At 41.8% G+C, this 14,777-nt stretch overlaps 1 protein-coding gene and 1 non-coding gene across 5 annotated transcripts in view; both read left to right on the top strand.

The window, feature by feature from the left end:
* haus6 (HAUS augmin-like complex, subunit 6) overlaps positions 1-14,777 on the top strand; it is a 66,921-nt gene that overhangs the window by 27,386 nt on the left and 24,758 nt on the right. For all 4 annotated transcript variants that reach the window (XR_011949240.1, XM_072517523.1, XM_072517524.1 and 1 more), the window contains exons 9-14: positions 1,726-1,913; positions 4,009-4,138; positions 5,784-5,901; positions 8,471-8,573; positions 12,946-13,006; positions 13,143-13,328. Coding sequence is in view for 3 of the 4 variants with exons in the window: in XM_072517523.1 (XP_072373624.1) it covers positions 1,726-1,913; positions 4,009-4,138; positions 5,784-5,901; positions 8,471-8,573; positions 12,946-13,006; positions 13,143-13,328 (786 nt within the window). In the remaining variant the exon portion in view is untranslated. The remainder of the gene's footprint in view (positions 1-1,725; positions 1,914-4,008; positions 4,139-5,783; positions 5,902-8,470; positions 8,574-12,945; positions 13,007-13,142; positions 13,329-14,777) is intronic.
* On the top strand, positions 11,794-11,925 carry LOC140430178 (small Cajal body-specific RNA 8). Its single transcript, XR_011949355.1, has one exon.

Raw genomic sequence — 14,777 nt, 5'->3', positions numbered from 1 at the left:
CTCTTCCACACAGCGCCGCAGGAACTTTTGTTGCTCCGGGCCCCATAACAAACGGCCACCTTCCGACGCCATCTTGCTTCGAGCTTCCCTTCCTTGCCACTGCTCCAGAGGATCTTCTGCAATCCGGCCGCTATCCTCTCCTTTTTCCATGCGTGTCCGGGGGGATTCCCTTCTGGTTTACCGCACAGTGTTTTTGGCCATTTAAATTGCCGTTGGGGCTCCTAATTAAGAGCCCAAAAGTCCGTTCCAACGGGAGGTGCCGAAACGTGCGACTCAGCTGGTCATTGCCGCACCCGGAAGTCCTAAGTAAAGTTTTATTGCAACCACGTAGAGCCTTGGTAAGACCATGCTTGGCGCACTTGAGCATTGTTAGTCTCCTTAGCTTTGAAGAGAGTGTAATGAAATTTTCTAAACTGGATCCTGGGATGATGAGATTGTCCTAGGAGAGTAGACTGGGCCTCCTTTTGTAGAATTATGCACATTTGAGACTATCTCGAAACATAAACATCTTAAGGGGCTAGATGAGTGAAGGCTGTTTTCAACGGATTGGAGATTCTGGCATTAGGTGCAATCTCCGATTCGGGTCAACTATTTTGAACTGAAATTATAAATGTCTCCACACAAGGATGTACTGTTAACAATTATCAGAAAATCCAGTGCACAAGTCAGCCAGATTTCAATATCTTTGTTCCTTTGTCAAACATCCAAGGGTGGCAGTGGGTATTGGGTGGGAGCTGAAAGACAGTTCAACAGAGGGCCTTGCACCCTCCCAAGGTCCTCACTCTACCTTTGGCATCAATGACCTAAAGATGCAATCTCTACTTTGTCAAATACCTTAAACCCACTAGGCAATGGTATACTGACAACACCAGGTGTTAGTAAGACCCTGGTGCCAGGGCTTGCTCCCCAGTGGTCAGACTGTTAAATTTATTCTTCCAAACTACTTCTAGTGACTCACCACACTTCCTGGGTGCAGCAGAATGTCTTTAAGAGCTGTAACTTTTATACCACTTTCTGACCATGGTCATTTGACGTATAATGGAGTGTTTTAAATCAGGTCATCGAATTGGGTTATCAAGCCCATCCTGGCCATGCACAATTTTCTGTTCTCGACAGGAGGGGACCTGGGCACCTGCCAGTGACTTCTATATCTTGGTACAGCAGGAAGAAATTCATCACCCATACCCAAGAGGCCAATATCTAGCCACTGCCCTGGTAACATGTCTTGACATATTTCTGTCTGTATATCTGATAAAACATTTTATTCTTTTCATAATGAGTCTCAGTGGTGCTGTCTTCCATCAGACTTCTTCCTTTGTCACGATGTCCTCTGCGCCCTCCTCCCCCCCACCCACCCAATGTTTAAGTTTAAAGCAATGGCAAATCTGCAAAGGAGAAAGTGGCTGAAGATTGAAAAAAGGGCTGTTGAGGGTAACCTGTGTTATGTTGGGAAAGGGGGCACTGAGTTGAGTGGTACCATGCTCAATGTAGGAAGCTCTACTGTTTCTGATTTACATCAGTGACTTGGATTCAGAAACTCACTCCAAATAGAGCTGGAATAATTATGTAGGCTAAAATCCATTTCCATCATCAAACTTGGCCTGTTTGTCATCCAAATATTTATTGGAGGGTCAGTGGTTGAAATTTTAAGTGATTTTTAAAAGAACTTCCAAACACTAGTCCTCTAATTGGAATCCTTTCCTAACAACCAATGTTTATTCACAGATTGGTGACCTGTACAAAGCTGGTAAACTGAATCTTGCAGCAGTAATCCAGCTATGTAATTGGTGCCTCAGACTTCATGGTGACCAACACAACCAAGTGGGCCCAGCAGAACTGGACCAACATCATCTTACCTTGGAGAAACTGGCAGAGTTCCTGAAAAGTGAACTGATTGAAATGAAGAAAAAAGGGTAAATGCAGGATTTGAGCAAATGAAAAATAATAAGCTGAAAGACTGTTGGGAAACTGGAATCAAGTCTGGTGTAGATGTGAATAAATCTGTGTTCGGATCAGAATGTGCAGGAAAACATTGAAGTTTAATCTGAAAAGCACATGCTTGTGACACATGAACACTTGTGAAAGTTAATTATTTCCTTCTGTTTTCATTGGTAAAGTGAAGCAATTCAACCCCACCCATAATTTCATAGTCTCCAACTCTGCTCTCATGCTCTGAAGAGTTAGAACCAATGGGAATTTAACACCTAGTTTTAAAATCATGGACATCCATTCCTCACTGGGTGGTCTGAGGGCTCTCCACTTCTATCTTGAACAAAGGTCCAATCGGTTTCCATCCATCCTTTGCCTGGCTGAGCTTATTCTGACATTCAATGAGTTCTTTAACTTGGAAGATGAAAGCAAATTACTGAAGATGCTGGAATCTGAAACAAAAAAAGATACTGGACAATCTCAGCAGTTCAGGCAGCCTCTGGAGAGAAGGGAGCTAACGTTTTGAGTCTGGGTGACTCAAAGCTAGAGAACTAGAAATGGGGTCAGATTTACAATGTAGTGGGGGAGGGAGGAGGTGCGGCTGGATAGGGGGCCAGCAACAGCTCCCTTTTCTCTCCACAGACACTCAGACCTATTGAGACTGTTCAGTATTTTCTGTGTTTGTTTCTGTTCTTTAACTTGGTTCACTTCCTCCAAATAAAAGAGGTTGCTATGAGTACCTGCTTAGGTCCTTGCTATAATGTGTCTCTTGTTTTTTCTTTCAGATGGCAACTTTCATTATTTTGCCATTTATACTTTCCTCTCGACAACCTTTGCTTACAAAATCAAAATACTGAATGCAGGAAATCTGAATCAGTATTTCCACCATTTTCTGTTAACATCTTTGTTCTCACTCACTTTGGCTTAACTACCACTAAATCTTTTGTAATTTAATCTCCCTGTTCTTCCACCCCATCCATTCCCATATCAACTGATTAAAACCTGTTCCATTTCCAGCTTTTTCCCCATTCTGCTGAGGCATCATTGGCTTGAGATATTAACTTTGTTTCTCATTGCACACTTACTATCTGACTTGCTGAGTATTTCCAGCAATTTTTATTTTCATTTCAAATTTCCCAGGATCCACATTACATATTTTGCATCTAATGTTTTGAATTAAAATTCAAAAAGCATTTACATTGTTTAGATGTTTGTTTCACAAATGTTTGTGCGCTGCCATTGTTCAAGGTCGGTTATATTAGGTGTTTTGAAGCAATTTGTTGAAGGTGCCTGGAATTTCTTTCCTGCCCGTCCGATCTAGAAATTGGACCAGTGCTCTTTATTTGTCCTTCGGGTTGTGCTACTTTGGTCCCTCTGTTTTAATGTGAATTGTATTTTTTATGTAATTAGCATGCTTCTGTATGAATTCTTAGTTGGGCTCGACTTCGTTTTGATAAATGAATATTTAGGAGAGTATTGACGTAACATAATCGCATCTGTTATACTTTGGTGCATTTTTAAGGTTGGAGAAATAGCCAGTAATATCTCGTATTTTTTAAAATACAAACTTTTCAAAGTCTTGTATGGGGAAATCTGGAACTGCAATGCACAGACGTTGTGGGGCTTAATTGTTTTCCCTCTTAATTTCTTTAATATAGTTGCTTAAAGTTCAAATAAAGTAATTTCTTTGAGTAAAATCTGTAGAAATAAGGATTAAAATTTTTCTCTGATTTTCTAGTTCCATCAAGCAAATATTCACTAACCTTGACGTCATTAGACTAAAATTCAAATTTTAGTGTTAAATAATTGTTGTGTTAAATCTTACACAATTTTTCTGTGCTTTTATTCAGTGGTTAACGAGCCTCCTTTGGGACTAGAATGGCAGAATAATTTTGTGGTAGCCACTAGCTAATGAATTCAGTTATTAGTTCCTAGCTAAATTGTGACCTAAGTCATTGAAACCACTCCTAATTTGCACCTGATTCGGAAGTATTCTTAAGTAAGAAATGTATAAAATAACATGTTGTTTGTAGTAACACTCAGCTGCTGAACTTGTTGTATTGAAAAACATTTTTACAGCCAGAAGATAACACAAGAAGTTTTGCCTTCTGTGAAAGCGTCAGTAGCCAAAATGGAAAGCACATGGGATAAAAAATGGGTACAGTACTCCAGTAGAACTGGTTATTCCCCAGTGAGGAGAAAATATCCTGTAAGTAGTAAAGCTGGAATGTTTTCCCAAATCAATGATGCCAAATCTTTTTCAATTTTTGATCATATGAATAGATTTGTGTATGATTGAATCCAAAATAAAATGTGTACAAGAAAAAAAGTGTATAGAGTTGAGGAAAGAATGAAGAAGTTTAAATTTAGGAACCTAAATGGAGGTTTTACAAGAAGGGACGTAATCACAAACATTGAGACTTTGCCACTGAGATTCTCATGGCGGGATTCTCCGACCCCCCCCCCCCCCCCCCCCCCCCGGGGCCGGGTCGGAGAACCGCCGGGGGCTGGCATGAATCCTGTCCCTGCCGGTTGCCAAATTCTCTGGCACCGGATATTCGGCAGGGGCGGGAATTGCGCTGGGTCTCTTTCTCTTCCCCCCCCCCCCCCCCCCCCCTGCGATTCTCCGGCCCGCGATGGGCCGAAGTCCTGCTGCTGGCATGCCTGTCCCGCCGGCGTGGATTAAACCACCTTTCTTACCAGCGGGACAAGGGAGCGGGCTCTGGGGTCCTGTGGAGGGCGTCGGGCAATCTGGCCCGGGGGGGGTGGGGTGTCCAATGGTGGCCTGGCCCGTGACGGGGGCCCACCGATCTGCGGCGGGCATGTGGCGTGGGGGCACTCTTTTTCCCTCCAGCTCGGCCACAGTTTTCACCATGGAAGGGACACCTCCCCTGCACATGTGCGAGGATGACATCAGCAGCCGCTGACCTGTGCATGCGGTGACTTCTGCCAGCTGGTGAAGACCTTTTGGCCCCGACTGGTATGGCACCAAAGGCCTTTTCCGCCGGCTGGCGGCGTGCCAACCACTCCGGCGCCGGCTAGTCCCTCAAGGTGAGGGCTTGGTCCCTAAAGATGTGGAGAAATCCGCACCTTTGGGGCACCCTGACGCCGGAGTGGTTCCCGCCACTCCATCCCGCCGGGACCCCCCCCGCCCCACTGGGTAGTGGAGAATCCCGCCCCATATGTGAGATTTTTGAACTATGTCGTCTTTTGATCAAAGGATGATTATTCTGAATAATCTACTAGATGTTTAAGTCAAGATGGATATTGAAGAATGCAGTTAGACATTTGCAGTGCTCTGGGATGGAGATGGGGGGGGGGGGGAGGAAAGAAAGAAGAGAGAGAGAAAGAGAGCTGGGGTGATGGACTGAATTAGACAGCTTTCAAAGAGCCAGCACATGCATGATAGGACACATGGCTGCCTTTGCTGTGAGATCCAATACTAGGCCAAGCAAGCCAATGTAAGACTAAAATTATTGTATTGGGAGGGACAAGCTTGAATCGGAAGTGATATTTTTCTTCAAACTGGAATGCTTCCCCTCTTTCTCTTCCCCCCCCCCCCCCCCCGAACAATTTTCTTTCCACACCCTATTAAACTTTATACGTAGAATAAACTTTGAGTAAAATAAGATATTAGGACACAGCAAAGTATCAATTGTGAATTGAAAACCACTTTACTTGCCACCTTCTAATCTTGATCTGACTATTGTGATAATTTCCAGCCTTCCAATTCATCGATGTATTGCCTTCAACTAGTTCATACTGTGTTGAATCATCATGTAATTGTTATTTACTCTGATCCTGATGCATCAAAAAACTTGTTCAATTAATGGAGATATATTGCATTTTTATAGGTCCTTGATCTTTTACCAAGCATGCCACCGTTGTCTTTTGAACCAGCTTCAGAAGAAGCTTACCAAAGCAGTATATTTTATACACACTCTGCAACACTTCCAGGTGCTTTCAGAAAAGGTACAAATTACGCCATTGGGCAATCCCTATAAATTGACTTTTGCACAAAAGCAAAATGCTAAAGATTCTGACATTTAAACAGGAAATACTCGAAGGCTAGCAGTATCTGTAGAGAGAGAAACAGTTAATGTTTCAGAACTTTCATTCTGATGAATTGTCATTGACCTGAATCATTAATTTGTTTCTCCATGAATGCTGACAGACCTGTTCAGTATCTCTCGTATCTTCTTTAGCCCTGTAATGTGTTTAGCTGTCTAGATTTATAAGATATATTTACAACTGTTTTCTTGTCCCTCATGGCCTTGCCCCTCCCTGTCTCCAATCTCCTCCAGACGTATAATGTTCCGAGCTTTCTGGCTTCTGGAACATCCTGACTTTGGATCCTTCCTTCATGATGGATGGATGGGACTTCAGCTGTTAAGGAGCCCAAATTCCAGAATTCTGACCTGTTTAAGATGCCCATGCCAACTCTACCTTCTTTGATCAAGCTTTTGATCATTGTCTCCTTAAGTGGCTTGGTTTTAAAGTTCTTTTCAACCCTTCTGTGATTCACCTTGACGTTTACTCTAACATATCTATCATTGACCATCCTATTACTTGGTCACATTTCAAAATGCTTGCACATTTCTATTTTGAAGGTCTAGTTTTACTTAAAGCATAAGTACATCTGTCATTCTATGCCTCAAGAAGCAAAATACAATGCCAAGATTTGGCCTAGTAGGTCCAAACTGGTTGTCATGTTCTGTACCAGTTACCACCTCCAGCATCAGGAGCATCGCTTGTCTATGCCTTCCCCGTGTTTATCCGAGGGATAAATGCATCTGTTCAGGTGCAGTAGATGGTAAGTGCAGAATTGCCCAAATCCCAAAGGTAAACGTGAAACAGCTGCCAGAATGGTTTTGCAATTTGTGTATTATGAAGTTCTCCAACTTCCTTGGATCAATTCGGGGTGATTTCATATTAGTGAAACATTTATTTAATAAAATTTAAATTACGCTGCAAACACGAGACTAACTTAACACTGTTAACAGTACTTTTGAATAGTATAGTTAGTGGCATTGACGCTGTTCTCTGACCAGGATTGAGAATCCAAAAGGTGTTGCCTACCTGGTGCTCGGGTTCAGGATATCTGAGTAACTTGGAGTGGAAGGGTAAAGGTCCAGTTGTCGTGGTCCACGCAGGTACCAACGACCTACCCAAGGGACTATAAACAGCTCGGAGCAAAATTAAAAAGCAGAACCAAAAAGGTGGTTATCTCTGGATTACTACCTGAGCCACTGGCTAATTGGCACAGGGTCAGTAAGATTGAGGTAAATGAGTAGCTCAAAGATTAGTGTGGGAGAAAGGGTTTGAATTCATTGGGTGGGGGGGGGGGGGGGGGGGGGGGGGTGGAGAAAGGGAAAAGAAGAGGACAACGTTCAGTTGATTCACTGAGTGTCTAAGACAGAGATAGATGGGTTCTTGATTAATAAGAGGATCAGGGGTTTATGGGGATGAGAAAAATGTCAGTCATAATTGTATGGCATTTAGTGCTATCAAGCGCTGTTGAACATTGTTGGTTTCCATTTCAACCTTTCCCAACATAGCTAAAATTCCTTGTCTTTATTTTTCATTGGGTTTGTGTTGCGTGTTATTTCTGTGGCATCAGTATTCATTGTTAGCAGTGAAACATTTCTGATGGTCTACTGTACCACTCCATTTCCACCACCTCCCTTTACAGTATTGTGCTGTGTGACTGCTTTCACAATATCAAGTCGAGAATTCACCAAAATTCTGTCAAGTGAACATCAACCAAAGATTTCTGTAAAAATTGTGCACACCAACTTTTGGTTTCCGTCTCCTTCAATCCAATATGCTAATATACTCTCCCAACCTTGGCCTCCTGTGTCCCTCACCTTCCTTGAATTTCGCCACTTGTAGTGGCCTTCGGGAACCAGGGCCCTGGTAGTGTTCTAGAACACTACCATCTTGTTATATCGTTTCCAACCACGTGCATGCACACCTTTTCTACCTCGTCTCTTTAAGTATTAATTGGAACAGTTACAGTAGGATCAGTGTCCATGTTTTTATGCTAAATAAAATTCATAGTTGCTTCTTTGCCCTTCACAGCTGAAGTACCACTTTCATTCCTAGATTGGTGTTGTCTAGAGAAGATTCAATAGGATATTGTGGTGAAAATCCAGTTTTTAAGTTGTTTGAAAAGTTCAGTTTTCATGGGATATTTTAGAGAATTAGTAACCCAGTTCTCTAATCATCTGCCAAGCATCTTATTTGCTGTTCATTTCATGCTATCTTTAAATTGATTGGTTCCAGAGCAGCACTGAGGAAGACTGTTTACTGGTTTACTGTTTACCTCATCATGGAAGTATGTGTATTTTTTTAAAAACAAATTGAATACAAGAAAGTTCAAGTTTTAATACGAAGTTCTAACTTGAAATTAACTCTTTTTTTATATAAACAAATGAAAATGTCTATTCCTGTAATGTTCGGTCGATTTGTCACTTTGAACAATGCATTCTGCAGTTTCTATTTTGAGACCCAACTCTTGTTGTTTCTCAATTTTTGATAGGATTTGAAGAACCATGTATAAGTTCAGATAAAGGTGACAGTGGCACAGGGAGCATTACAAGAAGCTTTGATCTAAGCACATCAAAATTGCAATGTTCTGGAAGGTATGTTTTGTAGTGCCTTCACTACTATTTCGATCAAACTATATCCTTGAATCCAATGAAAGTTGTACACTTTGCATGTTGAAGTTAAAGTGTCATTACTGGAGGTGGGGCAGGGGAAATGCCACAGTGGCCTGATTGTTGGGAGGATCCGGGCACCTCAATGTTTGGTGACCAGTGCAAATCCAGTTTCCTGCCTCTCCCAGAATTTTCCTGACATAGTGGGATTTTCATTGGGTGCAAAGTGGCTAGAAAACATTCCCAATGTCTTTCCTCTGAACAGAAAGCAACCTTCTGAAGCAGTTTCAATTGTTTTTTGTCTACCGTGTCATCTTTTTCAATACCATTCTCTCTGCAAACATCCAAACCTTACTGGGGGTATAATTGAACGGGTTCCCTGCCTAAGAAGAAATTATTAATGTGGTAAATACATCTTAACTGTAAAATATAAGAAATAAGGCCATTTTCCCTCTAAGCCAGCTCTGCCATTCAATAAGATTCTGGATAATTGGATTGTGGCCTTGTCCACTTTCCTGTCTGTCCCCAATAACTCCAAACCCCCCTCGTAAGTCAAAAATCTCTCTCGCTCAGCCTTTAATATATTCGATTATCTAACTGCTCTCTTGGGGTAAAGAATGCCAAAGATTAATGGTCCTCTGATTTCCCCTGCCCCACCCCCTGATTTCCGTCTGAAAAGGGAGACCATTGAAACTGTGCCCCCGAGTTCTGAATTACCCCCAGAAGGGAAAATATTATCTCAGCAGCTACGCTTGTCAAATCTCCTCTGAATAGTTTTTCAACAAGATCACATCTCGTTTTTCTAAATTCCAGTGAGTGTTGGCTCAACCCTCCCTCCATAAAGCAACCACTTCATCCCAGGGATCCATTTTGTGAACCTTCTTTGAATGGCTTTGAATGCAAGTGTTGCTATGGAGACCAACATTGTTATAATACTTGTGTGTGGTCTCATTTATACCCTGTACAATTACTACAAGCTTGTGCTCCAATCCCCTGGCAATAAAGCACCTATGCAGCTGAAGGCACAGCCAGCAACAGTGTACAAAAAACCTGAATTGGAGGACAGCTGAGATCTTGAAGATTGCAGGACTGGAGAGGGTTGGGGCTAGGAAGGGGCAGTGTCATGGACAGATTTGAGAAGTATATTGGATGAGCTTGTAGTTGTGGAAGGTGGAGGTCACCCAGGAAAACATCGGGGTAGTCAAAAATCAAGGTAGTTTTGAAAATTATAAACCCATGGAAAAGACTGTTGACATGAAACAAATATTGCTGAGTACTTAGCCCTTAGTGTGGCAGGAATTGCATTCACCAATTTCAGATCATCAGTTGGGCTCCTTGTGTGGCTCACTAGCGCTTGCTGAAATCTACATCTGTTCATACGCAAGGTCCTGTCATCGGCAAACAAAAATGAGGGCATTGCCTCTTTCTCAACTAAAGGCAAACTTGGGAGGACAACAACCCCTGGGGTATTCTCCATGATGTCTATACCAATCATAGTTGACTAGCCAACCAATCGCGTTTTAATGTATTATAAATTTGTTGAACCTTTTTGAAATTTGCTACAAGCCCTAATGTGTGCAAGATAAAAGCTTTGACAGTTTGTCTTAGTAATATTCAAATTCTACCATCAAGCAACAATTTTCTTTGTTCTTTCATGGATGTTAATGGGATTTGGATGTCAATGGCAAAGCTAACATTTGTTGGCCATCCCTAATAGCACTTGTGGTGGTCATGAGCTGCTGCCTTGGAACCACTGTAATCCATCTGGTGCAGGTATGCCCACAGTACTGTTGGGAAGGGTATTTGGGGATTTTAATCCAGTGACCATGAAGTAATGGCAATATAGTTGAAAGCCAGGCTGTTGTGTGATTTGGAGGGAAGTGCAAGTAATGGTGGTGTTTCCAGGTGCCTGTTGCACTTGTCCTTCGTGCTAGAGGTTGAGGAATTTTGGCGGGTAGGGTGCCAATCAAGCGAGGCTGCTTTGTCCTGGATGGTGTCGAGCTTTTTGCTGTATCTTCAGATATTTCTTTGTCATAGATTATCATAGAATTTACAGTGCAGAAGGAGGCCATTCAGCCCATCAAGTCTGCACCGGCTCTTGGAAAGAGCACCCTCCCCAAGGTCGACACCTCCACCCTATCCCCATAACCCAGTAACCCCACCCAACACTAAGGGCAATTTTGGACCCTTAAGGGCAAGTTTTTAGCAAGGCCAATCCACCTAACCTGCACATCTTTGGACTGGGAGGAAACCGGAGCACCCGGAGGAAACCCACGCACACACTGGGAGGATGTGCAGACTCCGCACAGACAGTGACCCAAGCCGGAATCGAACCCTGGAGCTGTGAAGCAATTGTGCTATCCACAATGCTACCGTGCTGCCCCCGTCAAATGAAGTTGGCAGCATCTATGACGTTGCACACCTCCGGAGGGGGCTGAGAAATCATCCAATTGGCACTTCTGATGGAAAATAGTTGCAAATGCTTCATGTTGAGTTCTGTCTTTCCATTCAAAGCATTGCACCACTGTCAATGTACTCAATTATTTAATGTCAATTATTCTTTTGTCTACTATGTACGTTCCCTTGGCCACAGAAAATACTTTTCTCTACTTCGGAACATGTAACAATAAAAATCAATCCATATAGTTGCTTAATATACGTAGGTGTGTGGGCAGCATGGTGGTGGAAGTGGTTAGCACGGTTGCCTCACGGCACTGAGGTCCTGGTTCGATCCCCGCTCTGGGTCCCTGTCCGTGTGGAGTTTGCACATTCTCCCTGTGTTTGTGTGGGTTTTGCCCCCACTACCCAAATGATGTGCAGGATAGGTGGATTGACCACGCTAGTTGCCCCTTGAAAAAAATGAATTGGATATTCTAAATTTATTTTAAAAATATAGGTAGGTGCAGAATCCAATTTATTGCAAGTACTCATGCTATATATTGTAAATATTCAGGCAACCACGCAATATCATGTAAAGAAAAGTGGGTGAACAATGAGGTAATTGTAGTTCCTCTACATTTAAAACCTGGGAGAAAATATAGTCTAAGGTTTGTGCATAAATGAGACATGCTGAAAATAATTTTAACGTCCTAACAAAATGTTTGCGATTGCAATGTTTTACAAACTTTAACTGAAGAATTTTGTATCCATACAACAGTTAATCACCTTGCTGAATGGCACACTCGTGTTCTATATTCTAATCCCATGGGAGGTTGATACACAACTAGAGTCAAATCCACTCTTGTTGCCACTAATATCTCCCTAGAATAAAATTAGCCTTTTGATGACCGAGCCGACTTGAGAGAAATCGGAGCGGACAGATACGGGGCGAACAAATGATATGAATTCTAGTCTGAATGGTAAAATGAGCTTTACACAAAGTTATTTGTTTCCTGCAAGTGAATTGCTGAAATAATTGTGTAAACAAAAATTATTTGTTAATTTGCTGAATAAAAGCCACGCTGCGAGGAAACAGGAAGTTTTATATCTGTGTTTGTGGGTGTTTCTGTAACTGAAAGGGTTAATTACTTCAATTGGATTTAGATGCATGCATCCTGAATCGTGTAATAATGGTTTACAACGTGAAAGCAAACTGGATTTAAAACGGTGATGGGTAACCGAGGCTAGTGAGGGGGTCACCTTCATCTGTGGGCGACATGGTTGAATCGGGCAGGTTCTTTAACTCTGACACAATAGTTGAGGTCCCAGCATTCATCCCTTGGCACTCACTGGTTACAACTTGCCAATCTGGAAAATTACCCATTATCCCTATTCTCTGCTTCCTGTAAGCTCGTCAATCCTCTATCCATGCTAATATGTTACCCCCTACACCATAAAGCTCTTATTTTATGTGGCATGTTATCAAATGACTTTTGGAAACCACCACATCTACAAATTTTGTCTTTCTGACCCTACCTAGATAAGAAAAAATATGTTTTTACGTAAACAAACTAGTGTGATGGGTCAAGATGTTGAACAGAGGACCAGGATTATAGATTTAAATCAGTCTATACTAACTGATGAGAGTTGAAACCTATGCACATGGTGGTGCAAGTAGGGAAGGATGGTTTTATTGAAATTGTGAGAATAATGGTTCAAAGACTGTTGATTACCTAATCAGTATTTTGGGGTTGATGCAATGATGTTTGAGCTGGAACCCAAGTGGAATTACTGGAGGTGGCTACTGAGACGAGACCACTGCAAATGCCGTTCCTTTGCCCAAAGTACTGTTAAACGGGAACATTGGTGTTTTTTTACATTTCATTAAATTTCTGATTTCACCTTCATTTTAAGATTTAATTCAACCTCCGAACGATGAATGGAAATATTCCCTGAATTCAATCTTTTGATCTTGTAGGTCCAACGTTACAGCTGGAGATCCAACTGAGGAAACACAAATTTTTTCATGTCTTGGAGAAGTAAGAAGCCTTTTCAGATTACAGTCCTGAACGGTGTTGATTAGAATCAGCTGTATAATACGTGTATTATAAATGCACTACGATGCAAATGGACACCTTGTCAGTATTAAACTAAAATAAAAATGTTTATTCTCAGGAATCTGTTGAAATGCCATTGGAAATGCATCCCCTTGAAAGTAATTTGCAGACTCCATTTGCAAACAGACAAGGAAGACTGCAAACAGACCAGGCTGTAAATCCAGAGCTTCTGAATAAGCCTAAAAATGTGCTTAAGAAACGGGAAGAACAGCCTCGGAAGGCTGTTGACCAGTTGGCAGAAAAGGTTAGTAAACATCCCATTTTATTGCAATAGTCATTGAATCATACAACTCTTGCAAGAACTATTTAGTTAATCCCACTTTCCCAGGAGTATACAGAATTCTCGTTTTTATTCAGTTCCACCTTGAAAGTTACTATTGAATCTGCTTCCACTACCTTTTCAGCCAGTCCATTGCCGATCTGAACTCACTGCATTTATTTAAAAAAAAAAAAAAACTTCCCTTCTTTATCTTAAATTTGTGAACTCTAATTACTGGCCCTCCTGCAATGTTCCTCACTATCTCCTCCTCTTTGGATATTTTCTACTAGATGTTACCTTAACCTCTCCTCTAATGAACCTCTCCTCTAATGAAGACAATCTCAACTTTAGTCTATTCTCATAAAGTTCTTGTCCCTTGTATCATTTTGGTAAGTCTCCTCTGCATCCTCTCAAGTCTTCATATATTTGAAGTGTGTGCCTTGAATTGGACATTGTTCCAGTTGGGACCTAACCAGTGATTTATACAGTTTTCCATATCATCCTTGCATTTGAACTCTACCTCTTTATAAAACTAAAGATGGCGTATACTATTTGTTTGACTACCTTCTCGCCTTGCCCTGTGACCCACAAGGATTTATGCATGGGAACCATCAAGTCTCCCTGTTCCTGAACTTCTTTTAAAATTGTACTGTTTTAATCGCCTTTGTTGTTCTCCCAAAATGCATCATTCCACATTTGCATTAGATTTCTTCCCAATTGTTTTCCTAGTCTGTGCCCTCCTGAAATTCTGCTATTCTCCTTGCATTTATAAACTGTCAACTGCTCACTTTGGAAATTATACCCCTGCCTGCGGTGGTCACAACGTTTCTGTAGGACATCACTGTACACCTCTCCAACTCAAAGTAACAGCTTTACCATTACGAACTTTACCACTACAACACCATCAGCTAATGTTATATCCACACTAACCTAGTAATTCCACAAACAACTTTGCAAGCAAGATTTTGTGTGGCACTTGCATAAACCTTTTTGAAAGTCCATATACCATTGCCTTCATTCATCTCTCTGATACCACTTCAAAGAACTGCTTTGCCTCCATGTTTATGTTGGGTATTACTTGTTTATTAGTATTCCTCCCAAGAGGAAGATTTGTCTGAGGCAAGAGTTTTCCTTATTCAGATATGAAGCTGACTGGCTTGTAGTTGCCTACTTATCAAGGAGGATTGAAAGATTGCAGTCAAAGCTTCATATTTCAAGCCATTATTCCCTCAGCAACCTTGGATGCAGTCCACCTTAAACAGGAGCTGTTTGGCCCACTGCCAACATTTACGATATTAAGGAATATGGGCCAATGACAGGTATATGGGGTTCGGCCACAGACCAGCCATGATCACCTTGCCGGGGGAGGGGGGGGGGGGGGCCTTAATGGCCTACTCCTGTTCTTATGTTCCCTTTTCATCCTTCTAAATACTG

Source organism: Scyliorhinus torazame, chromosome 9 (genome assembly GCF_047496885.1).
Source record: "Scyliorhinus torazame isolate Kashiwa2021f chromosome 9, sScyTor2.1, whole genome shotgun sequence".
In the NCBI taxonomy this organism is placed as follows: domain Eukaryota; kingdom Metazoa; phylum Chordata; class Chondrichthyes; order Carcharhiniformes; family Scyliorhinidae; genus Scyliorhinus; species Scyliorhinus torazame.
The sequence above is the reverse complement of the archived record's forward strand: the minus strand, read 5'-3'. Positions and strand labels throughout refer to the sequence as shown.